The sequence below is a fragment of the Canis lupus genome, chromosome X, assembly GCF_011100685.1.
Source record: "Canis lupus familiaris isolate Mischka breed German Shepherd chromosome X, alternate assembly UU_Cfam_GSD_1.0, whole genome shotgun sequence".
NCBI classification, from domain to species: domain Eukaryota; kingdom Metazoa; phylum Chordata; class Mammalia; order Carnivora; family Canidae; genus Canis; species Canis lupus.
In genome coordinates, this window is record NC_049260.1 from 6,860,668 (window position 1) to 6,880,595 (window position 19,928).

Consider the following 19,928-nt stretch of genomic DNA (forward strand, 5'->3'; position numbering starts at 1 on the left):
GTCTCTTCTAGAAGCCCCTTCCGGCCCAGCCGCACGCAGGTTTGCTTGGCAGGGCTGGGGGCTCACACACAACACTCTGCCCTGCAGGTGCTCTCCGCCGCGGCCGCTGCTGGAGTCTCTGTTGCCTTTGGGGCTCCGATCGGGGGTGTGCTCTTCAGTCTTGAGGAGGTGAGAAGGGGCAGCGGGTGGGGGGGGGGGTCCTGCTTGGGGGGTGCTGAAGAACACACGAAGGCCAGCCCAGCAGGAGGCCTCATCTCCAAGCCTCTAGGGACTGCTGAGATTCCTGCAGCTCATTAAGAAGCCACAATTTTCACTGTTAAATACAGTTTCAAGCATTGCTTTAAAAATTGCCAATATAATTTTTTTGGAAGGTTGAAGTCTCTCTTTCTCATAACCAACTTAATGAGGCATTTTTGGTTTTGGCAACCCGAGTGGATCTCTTCCAGGGGTCAGCAAATGTTCCCTGCAAAGGGCCAGAGAGTAAATATCCTGGGCTCCGTGGCTCTTCCAGCCTCAGTTGGAACGACTCAGCCCTGTCGTCGTAGCGGGGAAGCGGCCACACACAGCGCTCGCATGGCCACATGCCACTAAGGCTCCCTTATGGATGCCGGAGTGTGCATTTCGTGTCATTTTCACAGGTCCCAAAATACTGCTGCTCTTTCGAATATTTCAAATATCACAAAAATACTTCCCTTTTACCCCGAGCATTTAAACACGGAAAAACCATTCTTCGCTCATGTGCCATACAGATACATTTGCCGGGCCAGGGTTTTCCAACCCTTGACCTACTCTGTTGTCCATAGAATCATATGCAGAGGTTTATTTGCTTTTGGGAGGATCTTTGTGACATAAACAGAGTTATGAAATGTTTTCATTTCTCTTAAGAAAAACAGCTCAAACACATCTTGACTTGTATCTACTGCACTTTCAGACACAGAATCCTTTAAATGTCTTCGTTGGTGTGTGTTGGTTATAACGAACCCTAGCTTGAGGAAGTCAGTACTGCCCATCTTTGGTCCCAGGGTGACTGTCACACTCAAGCGCCAGTGGGTGGCTGCCAATGAGGGGCTGGGGCTCCGGGCAGCTCTTTCTTCAGCCAGTCTGATTGTCCACTTGTTGGTCCCAGGTCAGTTACTACTTTCCCTTGAAGACCTTGTGGAGGTCCTTTTTCGCGGCCCTGGTGGCAGCCTTCACGCTTCGATCCATCAATCCCTTTGGGAACAGCCGTCTTGTTCTCTTTTACGTGGAATATCACACGCCCTGGTATATGGCCGAGCTCTTCCCCTTCATCCTGCTTGGGGTCTTTGGAGGCTTGTGGGGAACCCTCTTCATCCGCTGCAACATCGCCTGGTGCAGGAGGCGCAAAACCACCAAGCTGGGGAAGTACCCGGTGCTGGAGGTCATCGTGGTGACCGCCATCACTGCCATCATCGCCTACCCCAATCCCTACACACGCCGGAGCACGAGCGAGCTCATTTCCGAGCTGTTCAATGACTGCGGGGCCCTCGAGTCCTCGCAGCTGTGTGACTACATCAATGACCCCAACATGACACGGCCAGTGGACGACATCCCCGACCGGCCGGCCGGCGTCGGGGTTTACACAGCCATGTGGCAGCTGGCCCTGGCGCTGATCTTCAAAATCGTCATCACCATCTTTACCTTTGGCATGAAGGTAAGTGAAGGGCAAAGGAAGATGCGGGGTGGGGGGCAACTCCTCTCCTTCTGGGGATAGCACCCTACTCGATGGGGACGGAAACTGGGACTGACCTTTACTGACCGTTCTCTCGTGCTGGGCACTTGCCATTCTTTTTAATCACCAAGAAGCACCACTTCGGATAGTCAACATGCTTGTGAAATAGATTTTAATCATTTTACAAGTGAAGAAGCTAAGGCTCAGAGTGTGTCATCCATGCAGAGACGCGTATAGCTTGAGGAATTTTCATAAAGCACGCGCTTGTATGGGGAGCACCCAGGACCAGAAGCAGAATATTTCAAACCCTGCAGAACCCCCTTACTGTTCCATTACTGTTGCTTTCTCTGTGCTACTTTTTTTAAAAAAAGATTTTACTTATTTATTTGAGACAGAGAAAGAGCAGAAGCAGGGAGGAAGGTCAGAAGGAGAGGGAGAAGCAGGCTCCCCGCCGAGCAGGGAGCCCAACGCGGGACTCGATCCCAGGACCTTGGGATCATGACCCGAGCCCAAGGCAGATGCTAAACTGATTGAGCCACCCAGGCGCCCCTGTGTGCTACTTTTATGATTTGTTTCTTTTAAAGTCTAAGAAACTGTGTACTTGAGTGTGTAATGGTCAATCACAAACCTGAGTTTTTGCCTGAAGAACAAGGTTGGGTGGACTTTATTAAACAGCCAATTGTCTCCGGTTTATCATCTCCTAGCAAAGGAATTATTCCTGTGTCTGAGGAAGATGCTAGCAGCCTCTTCTGGTGCCTGTTGAGAGAAGCCTACTTCACAGTTGCAGGGAGTTAAATGCCTGGGGATCAGGGGCCACTCAGAGAGGACGTTTCTTCTTCAGGAACATCCCAAAGTCTAGAACTCACACTTGAGGATCCAGACTTACCTGAAATTTGGTTAGGAATCCACTCCCATCCTCCCATGGATGACAGTCTTGGGAGGGAGCATAAAGGCAACTCCCAGTCAGGGTTGGCGGTCACGTGCAATCCCCGTGAACACGGGGACTCAGGCATGTTCTGTAGCACACGTCCGATGACCAGATAAACTAAAACGCATTTGCACACACGCTACCACCAAGATCTTCTAGTTTCCATTGTCTAGTTCTTTGCTGCCTCCCACCTGGCTTGGAAATACTCAGAATAGTTTTTGGAAAGTGTACTTTGTAAAGGAAGCGGGAAGGGCCCCTGTCCCTCTGGCAGGTGTTCGGCCGCTGTGTCCTCACGGGTGGGCCGGTGAAAAGCTTCGGGAGGTGCCGGGCAGCTGCACCGAGCGGCTTTGTTTGACCCGGGACGGTCGCACGCCTTTCTTTTTCATTCTCATGCTGCGGCTTGACATTTAATTTTAAAAGCTAATCTGAATGACTCTCGCAAGGGGAGAGAGAAAGCGGTGAGCGTCTCAAGTGACAGATGCTCACTTTGAATGTTATTTGCAGCGGGGCTTATCATTCTTTAATCCCCAGCAGGAGAACCGGCCCGCTTTTGAAGGAGGGGAAATGAAAGTGTAGAATTGCATTCTGGCCCAGTCACAGTAGATAGGACTGACTGAATGGGCGAAGTCCCTTGTCCCTCTTTGTCGCAGCTGACTCCCCCTTGGGAAGCGTCGCGCCTCCTCCGGAGACCAGCAAAGTGCAAGCCTGTTGAGGGGGGCAGGGAACTGTTCACTGGGAGTGGGGACGTGGGCATGCGGACTCCTTCCCTCATACTTCTTTTCCTTGTGTGCCCCCCGGAGATCCCCTCGGGCCTCTTCATCCCCAGCATGGCCGTGGGAGCGATGGCAGGCCGGATGGTGGGAATCGGCGTGGAGCAGCTGGCTTACCATCACCACGACTGGATCGTCTTCAGGAACTGGTGCAGGCCCGGAGCGGACTGTGTCACCCCTGGACTTTATGCAATGGTGGGAGCCGCGGCCTGCCTAGGTATAGCCACGGCGGGGGGCGGAGGAGGGAGGGGGACAGGGCACGGTGGGGAGGGGCCGAAGCAAAGGCCCGCTCGGCCAAGCACACAGGCTGCTGCGCCTTAGGGCAGCAGTGAGGACGGCGACATGTACTCGGGTGGTGGCATTCTCAGGGTAGGCCAGGTTGTGTTGCTATCACAGGCAAGGCCCCAGGTCTCAGCGGCGCAACACACCGAGGCTTCTGTCTTGCTCATGATAGGCAGTCAATTCTCATTATTTGTGGAAATCATATTAGGGAATTTGCCTACTTGCCGACATGTATTTGTGACCCCTAAATCAATACTTGTGGTGCGTTTGTGGTCACCCTTGGGCATGCACAGAGAAGGGGAAAGTTCAAGTTGTCTTGCACGTACGTTCCCACCTCAGGGTGAACAAGGTAAAGGCCCCCCTTGTTTTAGTTCCTGTACCGTACACAGGTATCCTTCTCGTCGTCTATTTAGAGCCCCGTTTTGTTTTGCATTTCATTAATGATTTTGTTGTTTTAAATTGCCCCCAGCCGTAGTGCTGAAGTCTGGGATCCTAAGCACAGGAAGGCTGGGATGTGTCCTATGGAGAAAATAGGTGTGTCAGGGAAGTCTTCTCAGGCAGGAGTTACAGTGCAGTTGGCTGTGAGCTGGATGTTAATGAATCACCTACATGTATTAAGTAAGGTGTCTAAACAGAAGTACACATGAAATAAAGTTCCCTATTGATTGGTTGACAGCAACGTTGTTAGCAGAAGCTCGCAGAAACCTAACCTTATGTTTCCCCTAGGGCAGTGATTCAGTATTTGCTCATTCGGTGTTTATGGCAACTCTGTAGATCGTGACTCCCACGAATGATGAGAATCAAGCCTGCATGTGTATGTGGGTCATTCGAGGCCCGGGGTGATGGAGCCTCCACCATCCTGCAGCTGCACTGTCTAGAATAGTGCTTTTTAACTGGGGGCAGTTGTGTCTCTCTGGAACCATGGGTGATGGAGGAGACATTTGTGGTTGTCACACCTATGGGGGGAGGTGGCAGTAGCATCTAGTGGGCGGTGTCCAGGGATGCTGCTAAACATCCCCTGGTACACAGAGCAGTCCCCACTGCAAAGAATGATCCAACCCCAATTGTTCCTAGTGCTGAGGTCGAGAAACTCCAGCTTAAGCTCCCTGGCAGATTAGTAGGAGTTGCTATGGATTCTTCGTTTAAATACCAAGGGACCCAAAGTTGGGCTCCTCTCCTGTCCATTAGCCACTAAGAATCTCTACGATTTTCCAGCTTATGGGGTTCTGGAAAAGAGCCACATTTGCTGTGTCAGGGACCAGCATAGCCCACATAGGATCCACTCACCAGAAAGCCAGACACGTGGTCTTGGGTGAATGGACAACCCAGTTGTCTTCTTACTGAAGAAGAGCCCCCCAGTCAGGTGTGGCTTACAGCCCTCTGAGGTGAGGCTGCATTTACCAGAGCCTGGCCAGCGTTCCAGAGGTCTGCCGTGGGCAACATGTAGGAGCGTCTCTTCGGAACAGGCGACTGGAGAATTTATAGCCAGCTTGTCCATTTCCACAAGTCGTGCCTTCTTGAGGGTCTGGACTTGAGTTTCAGAATTCCGTTTCCCTTTTCGGTTGCAGGTGGAGTTACCCGGATGACTGTGTCATTGGTGGTCATCATGTTTGAGTTGACGGGAGGTCTCGAGTACATTGTGCCCTTGATGGCGGCAGCCGTGACCAGCAAGTGGGTGGCCGATGCCTTCGGGAAAGAAGGCATCTACGAGGCTCATATCCACTTAAACGGGTACCCATTTCTGGACGTGAAGGACGAGTTCACCCACCGCACGCTGGCCACTGACGTCATGCGGCCACGGCGGGGAGAGCCCCCGCTGTCCGTGCTCACCCAGGACAGCATGACCGTGGAGGACGTGGAGACGCTCATCAAGGAGACCGACTACAACGGCTTCCCGGTGGTGGTCTCCAGGGACTCCGAGCGCCTCATTGGATTTGCCCAGAGGAGGGAACTGATTCTTGCCATAAGTGAGTAGAGAGGGGGAAGCCCATGCTGTGCTAAGAGGCGGACGGCAGCCTTGCCCACCCAACGCCCCCCCCACCAATTCTCAGAGAGGTTAGACTCCAGGGGTCAGAGGGCTTTAAGCCCGGGCTCTCATACTTTCGGGCATATTCATGTCCCCTGGGGACCTGGTGAAAAGGCAGATTCTGGTGCAGTAGGTTTGGCGAGGGCGCCGAGAGTCTGCCTTTCTCCCAAGCTCCCCATTCATGCTGGTGCTGCCGGTCCCCAGGTCACACCGAGGAGCGATGTCTAGGGAGAGACACACTTGGCTGCAAGGTGACCACTGCATTTGCACGCAGCCTCTGGGGCTCACCCCTGCTAGGTGGCCAGCTGCTGCCGCCACCTTTTTTTTTTTTTTTAAGATTTTATTTATTTGAGAGAGAGAGAGCACAAGGGGGGTGGGCGGCAGGGAGAGGGAGAAGCAGACTTCCCACTGAACGGGAAGCCCCACTGATGCAGGGCTCGGTCCAGGACCCCAGGATTATGACCTGAGCTGCAGGCAGACACTTCACCCACTGAGCAGCCCAGGCGCCCCTCGGCTGCTGCCTTTTTAGGGAGTTGTCAGGTGAAGCTGGGAAGGATAGAGGTGGGAGGGGCTGCGCCGATCCCGGTGAGCTGCTCTCAGAGAGGTTTTCAGGCAGTTCTTTGCCTCAGACGCCTCCCTGGGCTCCGCACGAGCCCTTCACTTCACTTGGTGGCACTGTTGTCCCATTCCGGTACTTAGAGGCCCGCGTGGGTCAGGGCCATGTGCTGCTTTTCCTGCGGGGTGCTAGCTGCAATGGGCTGGGCCGAGGGGCCGGCTGCTGAGTTAGGTGATGCCTAGGTGGGGTGTGCCAGAGACAGGCGGCTCGGAGAAGCACGCCTGTGGGCCCAGCAGCCGGGAGGCCCGCGCTGAAATGGAGGTGGGAGGTTGGATTCCCGAGATAAAGGCCCGGTGTGAGTCACATGGAGACCTAGGGAGAAGGACAGTGAGCCTCGGAGCCCCCCTTGGGGTGGAGTCCTGCCAGGGCTCCCGATGCCGCGGGGCAGGGGCCAGTGACACGCACCCATGGCGCAAATGCCATCCAGCTCAGCACGCCTGCCCCGGTGACTGCATCCCAGCACCTGATGGTGGGCTGGGCCCATGGCGCAGCTCACCTGTACACTTGATGGCTTTAGCACACGGATCCTGCTTCCAGAGGATTGAAGAAGTTTGCCAGTGGGACTGGCCGGGCCGTGACTGCCCAGTGCCCTCCTGGGAACACACCTTCACCAGAGGACCCTTTGCTTATCCCCGGCCCTTGGTTCATTATTTTTTTTTTTATTTATTTATGATAGTCACGCACAGAGAGAGAGAGAGGCGGAGACATAGGCAGAGAGAGAAGCAGGCTCCATGCACCAGGAGCCCGATATGGGATTCGATCCCGGGTCTCCAGGATCGCACCCTGGGCCAAAGGCAGGCGCTAAACCGCTGCGCCACCCAGGGATCCCTGGTTCATTATTTCTAAGGCTCTTTCAACGTTTAAAAATCTCTTTGTGATGTTGAATATCTTTAAATATCTCTTATAAATATCTTTAGAGTATCTTCAGCAAAGGCTTTATAAAAGTAGGTTTGGATAAGCCGCGTCTCTAATTTTAGTTTGCGGCTCAAAGGTATTTACCTCCCTCAAAGCCACGCTGGGTTTATATTTTGGGCACGATAGCTCATTTGTGCTTACATGCTCAGTGATGCTCCTCTATTATAGGTACTGTCGCTTAACAGGTAGGTGCCTGTGGGCATAAATATTACCTTAAAAGTAACGAGACTTGTTTTAAGCTGTATGAGCAGGGTTGGGTTTGTTTTAAAATAATGTAATCAGCAGCCTTGAAAAATTTATTCAGTCTCTAAAATCTTTTAAGCAAAAGCTGAAATTTAAAAACTAAAGTAACATCACTGGATCCATTTCCTATTGTGCAGCTCCTGGCACACCTGCTAGGAGACAGCTTACTAATTTGGCTGAAACCCATTACTGTAATCAAGTGGGAAGCAGTAATTGTCATCAACCGGTTAGTGAAGAAATTTAAGCTTGCCGACGGAGCGCTCTCTTAGAAGCTATGTTTGGAATGTCTGAAGAGGCAACACGCCGTGTAAATAATACCTATACGCTTTCAATCAGACCGATAATAGTATAGAAGCTGTTGTTCACGTGGTTTGTGGAAAGGCAAGGAGTGTTTCACTCTGAGCAATCAGAGAAGCTGTTTTCCTGATCTATGGAAACAGAAGAGTCCCTGTACTCTGGTGGAGAAATGTGTGACCTGTATTTGCGGAATTATGGGGCCTCTCGTGAATAGAGAAATATGACTTTAGCACTTAGCTAGTGACTATCTCCTGCCAGTTTCATTTTCAGAGGAATTAGGAGCAAAGATTATAGGTAGGTCAAAGATCGTTTGAATAAGAACAGTAGAGGAGGTAAATAAGGGTTTTTCTTACACATCATGTTGAAACTGTAGCACCTGGGGCACCTGGGTGGCTCAGTCCGTTGAATGCCTGCCTTCGGCTCAAGTCATGATCTCAGGGTCCTGGATCGAGTCCCGAGTCGGGCTCCCTGCCCAGTGGTGAGTCTGCTTGTCCCTCTGCCTCTCCCCCCGCTTGTGCTCTCTCTCTCTCTCTCTCTCTCTCTCTCTCTGTCTCCAGCTCTCTCAAATAAATAAATGGAATCTAAAAAAACAATCATAGCAACTGCTCACATGAAGCTGAAAATGCTTTGTTATTTTCAAACCATGGGACGCTGAGCTGTAGCCAGTGTCCTTGTTAGCTGTTGGCCCCACCGAGGACACGTGGCCCACTTCCCCGTCACATACTGACACATGGGGCCGCGTGAGACCCATGTGCAAATTCCCAGTAAAAGGGACTTTACCTCTCGGTGCTATTTGCAAATATGAGGCTCTTTCTGTGCTCAGCGGGGCTCAGACTCTTCTAGTCTTGAATTCTGCAATTAGGTGAGGACGGGTTCAGAGAGGACTCAGCGGGAAGCCGCAAAGATGATTAAAGGGATGGAAAGTTAGAGTCACAGGCAAGAGTTAAGGGAACCCTCATTTTTTTTTCATCTGGTGGATGATTTAATGATGATTCTCCAGCATGTGGAAGATGCTTACTTGCAGAAAGAGATCTGTGTCCAGAACTGAACAAAGTGTCAGATCTGTTGGAAGGGCTATTTAGGGATAAAGTGGTTTCTTCCTGGGAGGGCTGTTCATGATTGCAGTAGGCCACGGAGAGCGGCGGTGTCATCTGTTGCTTTCTGCTGGGGCTTAAAACACATGTACAGAGGGGCTTCTCCACGCAGCAGCAAACTAACGTATCATAAAATCCTCTGGTTTTTCTTCTAAATAGTTTTCACTTTTTAATTTTTTAAAAAAATCACATCATCTTTGTACCGACCACCACTTAGTTGCTTTCGGTTTTCCATTTTAACCTTTTTGGTTAATGACGTCTGTTACATGGAAGCATTTTTGATGAACAGGATGATAGGTTATTATCTCTCTAAAGACGTGACTGATTACTCCGAAGTAGAGCTTCTCAGCTTTATCACTATTGACATTTGGAGCTGGATCATTCTTTGCTGTGAAGGCTGTCCTGGGCACCATAGGGTGTTTAGCAGCATCCCTGGTCTCTGACCACCAGGTGCTAGTAGCATCACCATCTCCCAGTTTTGACAACCAAAAATGTCTCCAGATAATTTCCAAGTGTCCACTAAGGATCAGCTGAGAACCAGTGCTCTAAAAGCATGGGAATAGCTTACTGAATGTGTGATTATTTCTAGTCTTAACATTTCCTGGTCTGTCATAGTTTGTGAAATTTACTTTACCAGCACTCATAGTTTGTGAAATTTGTAAGCACAAATTACCCTCCCTGTGCTTGGTGTTATCATCGTATTGTCCGCTAGACAGTGGAATGTACCTTAACAGGTACTCACAAAACGTACCTCATTTTTTAGGAGCTGTGGCCACTGATACTGGTTCTGGTAGAAGAGATAACAAACCTCCTGTGTTAAGAATAGCTTAATTGATCTTTTTTTTTTTTAAATTTATTTATTTATGATAGTCACACAGAGAGAGAGAGAGAGAGGCAGAGACATAGAGGGAGAAGCAGGCTCCATGCACCGGAAGCCCGACGTGGGATTCGATCCCGGGTCTGCAGGATTGCGCCCTGGGCCAAAGGCAGGCGCTAAACCGCTGCACCACCCAGGGATCCCCTTAATTGATCTTTAAAACAATTAAAAATACAATTTATTACATTTTTATTAATTTTTTTTATTTTGATTTATTTTTATTTTTAATTTTTCTTTAAAGATTTTATTTATTTATTCCTGAGAGACATGGAGAGAGAGGCAGAGACACAGGCAGAGGGAGAAGCAGGCTCCATGCAGGGAACCCAATGTGGGACTCGATCCCGGGACTCCAGGATCACGCCCTGAGCCAAAGGCAGGTGCCCAACCACTGAGCCATCCAGGCGTCCCTTTATTGTGTTTTTTAAAGCAATACATAGGGGCGCCTGGGTGGCTCAGAAGGTTGGGTGTCTGCCTTCAGCTTGGGTCATGATCTCAGGGTCCTGGGATTGAGTCCCATGTCACGGGCTCCCTGCTCAGCAGGAAGCTTACTTCTCCCTCTGCTCATCTTCTCTTTCTCTGTATCTCTCTGTCTCAAATGAATAAATCTTAAAAAATAAATAAATAAAATTAAATGAAAGTAATACATATTCCTAGAATATTGGGGAAATCAGAAGCAAAAAGGAAAATTAAAAAAGGCACATACTTTCTCAGCAGCATAGAAGGCCGTGGTTAATATTTAGTGCATTTCCTTATCTTTTGGGTCTTTTTTTATTAATTAATTTATTCATGAGAGACGGGGGGGCTGCGGAGACACAGGCAGAGGGAGAAGCAGGCTCCATGCAGGGAGCCCGATGTGGGACTTGATCCCAGGACTCTGGGATCACACCCGGAGCCAAAGGCAGACACTCATCACTGACCCACCCAGGCGTCCCATCTTTTGGGTCTTCTACATATGTAAACATTGGGCTTTTTAGGGGGTTTCTTTTCTAACATCGGCTTTCACGAGTCCCTAGGGCCTGGGAGTCTACACTCTTGTAGCCCTGGATCATCCCCAGGGTGAGGAGTCACTATTTCTTGTGTACCCGCCACGTGCTGGTCCTGTCCTAGTTGCTGGGCGAACAGGGGTGGCCCGAGCCAGTCTCTGCCCTCTGTGAGCATACATGCTGTAGTTTGTTGCAGACATTTGGGTGACTGATGAAGATTTCTTGTCCAAACCGGGAGTAGATGGTTCACCCTAGCAGAGGCAAAAAGCTTTCTTGTTGGTTCTTCCATTCATCAGGTTTTGGCCTGTGTGTAGCACCATGCCCCCCCCCCCCCCGCCCCAACGTTTGAAGTGCTAAGAGAAGTCTAGATAGTAGAGTTCCAAAGTGGCCTAGCAGGGCCCTTCCAGAGAGAGAGCAGCAGTTGGCACTCTTGGAGTAGCAAGGAACATGGCTCACATATCTGGCTCTGGGCCCAGCTCATGCCTTCAATTCTTGTTCGGCAGTGAATAGCTCATGGGCTTTCCTTCCCAATGCGTCTTTTTCTTTTTTTTAAAGATTTTATTTATTTATTCACGAGAGAGACAGAGAGAGAGAGAGAGAGGGACAGAGACACAGGCAGAGGGAGAAGCAGGCTCCATGCAGGGAGCCCAACATGGGTCTCGATCCCAGGTCTCCAGGACCACGCCCTGGGCCGAAGGCAGGCACTAAACCACTGAGCCATCCAGGGATCCCCACCCCCCCCCACCCCCCGCCAGTGCGTCTTATGTGAAATGGGCTCTGTTCTACATGGGAGGCAGAACCAAGCACACTGCCATTTAGTAGAACTGCTCACTCATTCTTTCACTTATTGATTGATTCATGCATGGTTTTGACGATCATCTGTTTTGTGCCTTCTGTATACCAGGCATTGTCCAGGCACTGGGAATGTACTGGTGAGCAGGAAATCACTGAACCAGCTGCTGTTAGAACCAGGGCTTCTAACCCAATCAGGAGATTCAGTGGAAATAGAAGGTTGTTATTTACTTCAACAAGTGGATTGACAGTTCACTAAGTTGTATTTGGTTTTACAAGGGGTTCAGCAAATCATGTGTCCAGTTCTTGATTGAGGTTCGTGGCTCGAGCCAGTCCTGATGTGGATTGATCCTTAATCCAGTTGATCCGATTGTTGAACTAGATGGGATTCCTGTTATGTGGGCCGTTTGGAGAATTGGTCAGTCTGTGCCAAACGAGCAGCACATTAAGTATGTGTCGATTGTTGCCTCCTCACCTTAGTGCTCCGCGCTGGAACCATTCTTGATTTAGGAGAGAAATGTGCAGTGCGTATCGTGTAGCATCCACATTTAAAAACGTTGTGCGTCAGCGTCATCTGGTATTTGTGGTTGAATCCTATCCCATTTGATGTAACTAGATTTAACCTGACCCACATAATGTGCCGGCATTTGCCCAGCGGGCCCACTGTTTCTCTTTTAAACAGAGACCCCTTTTCAAACTCAGCCTGACCCCAAATGTGGCCAGTTTTCCATTAGAGTACTCTATTGCAATAAATGGCCTTAGAGCAGGCAGTTAGAATTTTATTTTTCAAAGAACAATATAGGTGAATAGTAGTCTTTGAGAAGGCAAGAAATGTATTATAGAAACCAGGATCCATTTTAAGGCAAGGCTCACTGTACATTTTTCCTAACCTTTTCCCATGAACCAAAAGAAAGATTAAAATTCCAACAGAAGGAAAATCGCCTTGGAGAAATATCTTGAGACCGATGGATTTATTTCATGTGTGACTTAAAATAGCCTGGGTTTCTAGTACTGCATAAAGCTGTATTTCTAATGAGTTCCTGTTACCCTACTTTTCTTCAGCTTGCTTTTGCATGTCCTTGCCTACAGATAGAAAGAGGCTAATGGTTACCATAACAGTTTTACTATCTTTCTTTGAGGAATCCACAAAATGGTCCGTTTTTAAGAGAGGAGATCCAAGAGGTGGGGGGAACGTGGCTTTTCTGGAGTTATTTCTTTGGTCCCGGGAGTCATGTTTGGGATTGAGCTGCATTTCTGGGCTCTGAGCCTGGGATGGTCCTACTGGTTTCTGTTGCTTTCAGGATTCATAATGCCATTTGGGCCAGTTAAAAGTTAGTTTGTAAAAAAAGAAAAACAGCATATTGAGGTCATTGGGCAGCTCAGCGAGATTTCTTATCATGTCCAACTTGAGCCCATGATGAGGTGAGGGAGTGTTAGGAAAGAAAGGTAGAGGACCCTGGGCCTTCTGGGTGCCCTGGAGCCCAGGAGGAGGCAGTACATGCTCCCAAAGAAGTTGCCCTGCTCGGGCCCACGTGTCAAGACTCTGGCCGTGAATGATCGGGTCACAGCAGGGCACCCTTGCACGGCATTGGCTTCCGAGAGATGCCAATTTCACAGATGTTTGGCTGAAGCCCCTCGTTAAGAAGGCGGCATTTGCCCTCTGCACCGCTTCTCTGTGGGATTCTAGGCTGCAGACAGAGGGGAGAAGTGTGTTTCTGTGGGTATGGGGCAGGGGGAGTTGCCAAACAAGGGCCTCTGTGTGGCTTATTGATCCTGCTTGCCCATTCTAGAGAATGCCAGACAGAGGCAGGAGGGCATCGTGAGCAATTCGATCATGTACTTCACGGAGGAGCCCCCTGAGCTGCCGGCCAACAGCCCGCACCCCCTGAAGCTGCGGCGTGTCCTCAACCTCAGCCCGTTCACGGTCACGGACCACACCCCCATGGAGACGGTGGTGGACATCTTCCGGAAGCTGGGGCTCCGGCAGTGCCTGGTGACGCGGAGTGGGTGAGTGGCCCGACGGGTGTGGATGGATGAATGAGTCACGGTCTCAGCCCCCTGGGGCCTCGCGGATGACCAGGGTGGACCAGTATGGGGCAGGGGTGGGGAGCACGCGTGGGGAAGCGAGGGCGAGCGGTGCGATGGGAATGAAGTGGGAGCCTGGGGAACTCCGCACCGGGGCCACTGGGGCCCCCCTGGGAAGGTGGGAGCAGCTTTCCGAAGGGCTGCTGTCCCGCCTGAGGCTGAAGGTTGAGTCCAAAAGGGGAGGAGCCAAAGGAGGTAGTGGCTGCTTTGCCGCCCCCGCAGCAGCTCTTGGCTCGGGGAGAAGGTACAGCCCGTTCTGCTATAACAAGACTGTGCATTCGTCAAAGACCTGGCGCTGCACAGAAGTAAGCAGTGAAAGGCACAGGCTTGTGGGAAAAAGGCTGGGTGTACAACCCGCAGCAGTTCTGGCGGCGTGTGCACACACGCACCAGGCGGACCTAATGAAAAATGTAGCACAGCTTTGCACCTTAAGTGGTTAAGAAACATGTAAATGCTCTGACACACAGATCACTTTTCCTTGAAAAAGCCCTGCGGTTTTTTTTGTAGAAGCGGGTGTCATAAGGGTTGCTGCTGGTGAGCCGTGTACAGGTGAAGGTGGAGCGACCCTGGGCTGGGGGCGCCAGCTTCCTCTGTAGTCAAACATCACACAGAACTTTGGACTCCCCAGAAACTTACCTACTGGTAGCCTGTCGTCGACCAAAGCCTAACCGATAACACCCAGGGTCGATTAACGCATATTTTGTCTGAACGTGTATTACATACTGTATTCTTGGAGTAAGGAAGCCAGAGGAAATGTGATTAAGAAAATCATAAGGAAGAGACAATACATCTATAGTGCTGTCCTGTATCTTTTGAAGAAAATCTGCATATAAGTAGACCCATGCAGTTCAAACCCGTGTTGTTCAAGGATCGGCTGTGTGCCTGTGGCCCTGGGGTCGGCCGGGTGCAGATTTCTGCATTCACCTGGAATTTCTCACTGATGAGATGACCCATAAGCAAATGTGAAGTTCACATTATGCTCAGATTCTTCCCTAATATAGCAATCTGTTCAGAACAACCTCACGTTTCCCAAACATCTGTTACTGAAGAGGTGAGAGATTTGGTGGCCCCACGGCATTGTCTGTGCCGCGGCAATAGTACTTTTGTCTTGTGTTATCGTAAGCCAGGAAACTAGTGTGGCAAAGATCAAAAGGTTCGTGATGGTGTGAGAGGTACCGTGCCCCAAGGGCCATTCTTTGGGTTCAGAGGTGTACCCCAAATCCCATGGCTTTAGAAGCTTGGGTGGAAGAAGAGATTGGCTCAGTGAGGGTAGCCTGGAACCTAGTATTGTGCGCCCAACCTACTCCTCTGTAGGCTGAGGGGAGGAGGTGAGCTTGGGCTGTGGAGACGTTGGCACCCTAACTGTATTGAGGCCTCACCTCTCTAACGTAGTTTACGTTGCAGAGCCCACACTCCAGTGTAGCCGAGCAATTCTCAACCAGGGTGGTTTTGCCCCCCAAGATTTTGGGTGTCACAGCTAGAGAAAGGGGAGGCTCCTGGCACTTAGTGGGTAGAAGCCAAGAATGTTGTCAAACGGCCTGCGGCGCATGGGACGGCCTCCGTTGCAATGAAGGGTCACTGGCCCGGGATGTCACCAGCTCTGGGAGTGAGTGACCGCGGACCAGGTGCCCGTGAGCAGCCACGACTGCCGCCTTATTCCCTTGCTCCCTTCCTGCCGTCCTGGCTGCGTGAGGGGCCGAATGTGCACCCTGGCCCAGGGAACAACTAGGCTGCGTGACACGTGCCCTCAGCTCCGACCGTAGCTGGGGGGGGGGGGTTGGTGTTGCACATGGGAGGGACAATCAGTGAGCAACAAATAAATGTTCGGGGCTAGAGGGGACACTTGCTGGTGATTTTTTAAAGGTACCCAGTGGGCCACAGAATCCCCCCGAGTATAAAGCTCTAGGTGAAACCCCAAATGCTGGCGCCACTGCAGTGACTGAGCCCTCGGGTCTGGGAGGGTTCTCGAATATATATGTCTGGCCAGCTCCCGGGCACGCTGCTGCCAGCCGGACTCCACTTTGCAAAAACACTGAAGCCCATTTACATACTTGAATTTCCAGCGCTCGGCAGAAATACCACTGTGATCACCCGTGGCGTCTCAAGTGCATAGCAGTTTCTCTTTTCCTTTAAAATAATAATCCAATGTCAGTTATCATTGGAATTTCCAGTTCTGGCAGGAAATTCTGCCCTTAACGCCCGCTCACACCTCACGCAGCCCCATGAGGTTTTCCTGTGAAGATCTGGGTGCCGAAATTGGCTCCGAATGTTCTGCGAGAAAACAAAATCGCACTCTCTCTCGCTCTACATATTTTAAACAAACACAGATGCTGATACGTTCCTGCTGGCAAGGGATCCTTGTTTGCGGGCCTTTCATCTCCTCGGGCTTGCAGCCAGGGCAGGCATGTCTTGAGCCAGCTTGCGTTTTTGATGTACTCCGTCACCATGTGCCTTCCCTGTGCTCGTCCCGTGGACCCGCCTCGCCTGCAGGATGGCTCGGGGCCCCGGGGTCCAAGCCGACCGTGAACCCTGCCCAGGAGCCGCAGAAGTCTCTGTCCCCAGAAGGCCCGAGGCTGCGGAGCCTCCAGTGGCTGAGACTGCATTTGGGTGGCGTCTTCCGCGCAGGGGATCTCGACAGGCCGGGCGGGCAGGGGAGGTGGTGTCAGCTTTCCCCGAGCCTGCTAGGTGGGCCCCCAGACCCCGCACGGGTGGCCTGCCCAGAGGAGCCCGCCCGGCTCCTCTAATTGGGTGCATTCCTGGTCATAGATGGACCGTTTATCAATCCCCTCGATTCACTTGAACTCTTACCCAAAGGGGCTGGAACACTTGATTTACATCACATAGGACTGGTCATGCCACTAACGATCTGCGCCGGATTCCGGGGGGATGCTGAGCTGTCCCCTTCCGCTGTCGTTGTGGGCCAAGGCACAGCTGGCGCCCGAGCCCAAGATTGTTCTGAATTCAGACTTCCCCAGAAGGGCTGTGAGAGCTTGAAGGGGAGGGAGGTCGTCCGGACCGCTCCAGGGTGAAGAAAGGCAGCAAGACCAGGCTTTATAGATATGGGAAGGGTGTGTGTGCGTGTGTGTGTGTGTGTGAGAGAGAGAGAGATCTCAGAGAGAGATCACAGAGTCCTCATCACTTTGCAAACACTAACAAGTCCTACTTTTTCAAAGTAACATTCACTTCATCACCAGCTTACTGGGCTATTTGTTTGTTTTTTTATTTTTTTAAAGATTTTATTTATTCATGAGAGACACCGAGAGAGGCAGAGACACAGGCAGAGGGAGGAACAGGCTCCCTGTGGGGCGCCCGATGCGGGACTCGATCCCAGGACCCCTGGATCACGAGCTGAGCTGAAGGCAGATGCTCAACCGCTGAGCCACCCAGGCGTCCCAACTTTACTGCATTCTGATAAATTTGGGAAATGTATTTGCAGTAATATATAAACAGAGTTGAAGCCAAGTAGCTGTAAACAGCTGAGACAGAAAGCAGTTTCTGGCTCTGTCCTTCACGGGCACCCTTTTCCCTTTGGGCGACCACTTTTCTCCCACAAGAGTTTCTTTAATTAGTAGACTATTTTTTAGAGCAGTTTTGAGTTCACAGAAAAGTTGTGCGTAGAATACCAAGTTCCCGTACACCCTCCCCTGTCCCCCCAGCTTCCCTTATTAACATCTTGCCTTTGTTATATTTGCGGCCTCTGATGGACTGATATCGATACCTTCTTAACTCAGGTCCCCAGTTTACACGAGGGCTCACTCCTGGTGTGGTACATTCTGTGGGTTTTGATAAATGGAGAACAACCTGTATCCACCATTGTAGTATCACCCTGTGTGGTTTCTCTGCCCTAGAAATCCTCTGCCCCCGCCTCTTCATCCCTCCATCCCTCCCTCAACTCCGGTGACCACTGATCTCTTTACTTTCTCCATAGTTTTGCCTTTTCCAGAATGTCATAGAGTTGGAATCATGCAGCATGTACGCTTTTCACACTGGCTTCTTTTACTTAGTAAGAGGTATTTAAAGTTCCCCCATGGCTTTTCATGGCTTGACGGCTCATTTGTTTTTAGCGCTGAATAATATTCCATTGTCTGGAGGGACCATGGTGTATGGACCATGGTAGGTCCATTCACCTACCAAAGGGCATCTTGGTTGCTGCCAAGGTGTGGCAACTGTGACTCAAGTATCCATCTTCTTCTTCTTCTTTTTTTTTTTTTAAGTATCCATCTTCTAAGAGCTAAAGAAATTCTTTTCTATCACCACTGAACCGCAATTATGCAAAATTAACAGTAATTCAACATATTCAATATCCAATTCATAATAAATTTCAACCCAGAATTCTTTCAAGGTTCACACATTGCATTTGCTTATTTTGCCTCTTTAGTCTTTCGTCTAGAAAAGTTGCCTGCCTTTTTTTGGTTGTTATTTATGATACAGGTCCCCCCCCCACCCCCGAAGGATCCAGATCAGTAGTCTCACTTGTAGATCCATAGTCTCACACTCACTATGGAGTTTGATTGCTTCCCCATAGTTTGATTTGGTTTAAGTAGTTTCTGACAACATGCCAATGTAGATGAGGTCATGATGTCAGCTCTTCCAGCTTTGTTGGTGATAAGCTCTGCCACTTAGATGAGATGGTGGTGGCTCGAGTCCTCCATTGTAAAGGGACATGTCTCTCTCTCTCTAATCTGTGGAGGGGTCCTTTGAGACCAGGTGAATTTTTTGTTTTCCAGCAGCCGTTTACCCAGTGGCTTTGAAATCCACTGATAATTTGACTAAACAAACTTACATCGGGGACTGCAAAATGTTGATTTCCTAATAAGTCAGTCCCGCTTTTACATTTCCCCGTTTTTTGGATCATCACGATAGAGTCATGACGGTTTGTTTTGACATCCGTGTTGTCACTATTCTTTGGATTTAGCATGCTTTTTTTTTAAAAAAAGATTTTATTTATTTATTCATGAGAGAGAGAGAGAGAGAGAGAGGCACAGACACAGGCAGAGGGAGAAGCAGGCTCCCTGCAGGGAGCCCGATGTGGGAAGTGGGACTCGATCCACTCGATCCCGTGTCTCCAGGATCATGCCCGGGGCTGAAGGCGGCGCTAAACCATTGGGCCACCCGGGCTGCCCCGGATTTAGCATGCTTTTAAAGTCCCCTTTTGCTATTTTCTTCTCTCCTGAAGATGTTGCTATGAGATAGAGGGGAACAGTCGTACCTGCTGTCTCCCCCAGGGGCATAGGTGGTCAAACCAATGCAGGAAAACAATCACTTGGTCAGGGTTGGTTAAGGGCCAGGGTGCTCAGGGACAAAGGAGTCAGAATGCCGGCCTGACCCTTTTCACTAACCTGCATCCATTTCACCAGAGGGAACTGAGTCGAACGCTGCTCTAATACTTAACTCTTCCCTCTTCATACTCCTTTCTGTTACATAGGAGAGGAGTTTGACTATATTTGGCTTTAATTTAAAAACAAATCACAGTGTATTTTAATTGTGTTTTCTGAGTTGGGGGTATATCATTATTTTACACATAGAAATCTTGAGACTGTCTACTTCTCTCTCTTTTTTTTCTTCTTTTGGTGTGCTGGCGATCAGGTGAGCAGCATCCTGCAAACTCACTTGGCAGTGGAGCTTTCTTTCTCCAGGGACGCTGTGCACATCCCTTTCTTTCAAATCTTTTACTTTACTGAGGGGGCATGATTCGTGCCAGCAGGTGGTCATTTAAGTATTTAATAAAATCGAGATTGAGGCAAGGGCTGCTAGGAATGGTTGTGGAAGCGTGTCCTGCGCTGTCCAGTATACTCTCTACATTGTCATGTTTGTGGACAGTGCTCCTTGGGGTTGTGCAACGTGTAGTCCAGGCAGCCTTACACAAGGCACCCTGGGAAGAGGCCTTGTTTTTTATAAGTTTGAAAGCAGTAGGATTTTGGAAGAGGAGATCATTTACATATATGATCAAACTTTACCCACCCAGTGCGGTAGACTTAAAATAGAATCGGTTATCTTATACTTAAAATACCTTATACTTGGAATTTCTGTAATGTGGTTACGTTTCCACAATGGCTTTCACAAGGCCTTTTTTGATTGATTATGGTCTTGAAATTTAGGAGAGTGTATTAGTCATTGTAGGTTTATGGCTGTAATTAGCAAGCTTGCCATCCCAGTGGCCTAACACGGTAGTGATTCATTCCCCTCCACATCACATCCAGTGTGGGCTTCAGCAGGTGTGGGCTCTGTACCATACAGTCATTCAAGGACTTTGAATGGTCTTTGAATTTGGTGGCTCCTGAGTCAGTCCCCTGTGACCTCAGAGTCCTTCACTGGCTCCTCTGCCTCTGG

At 50.0% G+C, this 19,928-nt stretch overlaps 1 protein-coding gene across 4 annotated transcripts in view; it reads left to right on the forward strand.

The window, feature by feature from the left end:
• CLCN4 (chloride voltage-gated channel 4) overlaps positions 1–19,928 on the forward strand; it is a 69,023-nt gene that overhangs the window by 44,794 nt on the left and 4,301 nt on the right. For all 4 annotated transcript variants that reach the window (XM_038586800.1, XM_038586801.1, XM_038586802.1 and 1 more), the window contains 5 exons: positions 88–168; positions 1,127–1,672; positions 3,419–3,605; positions 5,239–5,637; positions 13,304–13,520. In XM_038586800.1, coding sequence (XP_038442728.1) covers positions 88–168; positions 1,127–1,672; positions 3,419–3,605; positions 5,239–5,637; positions 13,304–13,520 — 1,430 coding nt within the window. The remainder of the gene's footprint in view (positions 1–87; positions 169–1,126; positions 1,673–3,418; positions 3,606–5,238; positions 5,638–13,303; positions 13,521–19,928) is intronic.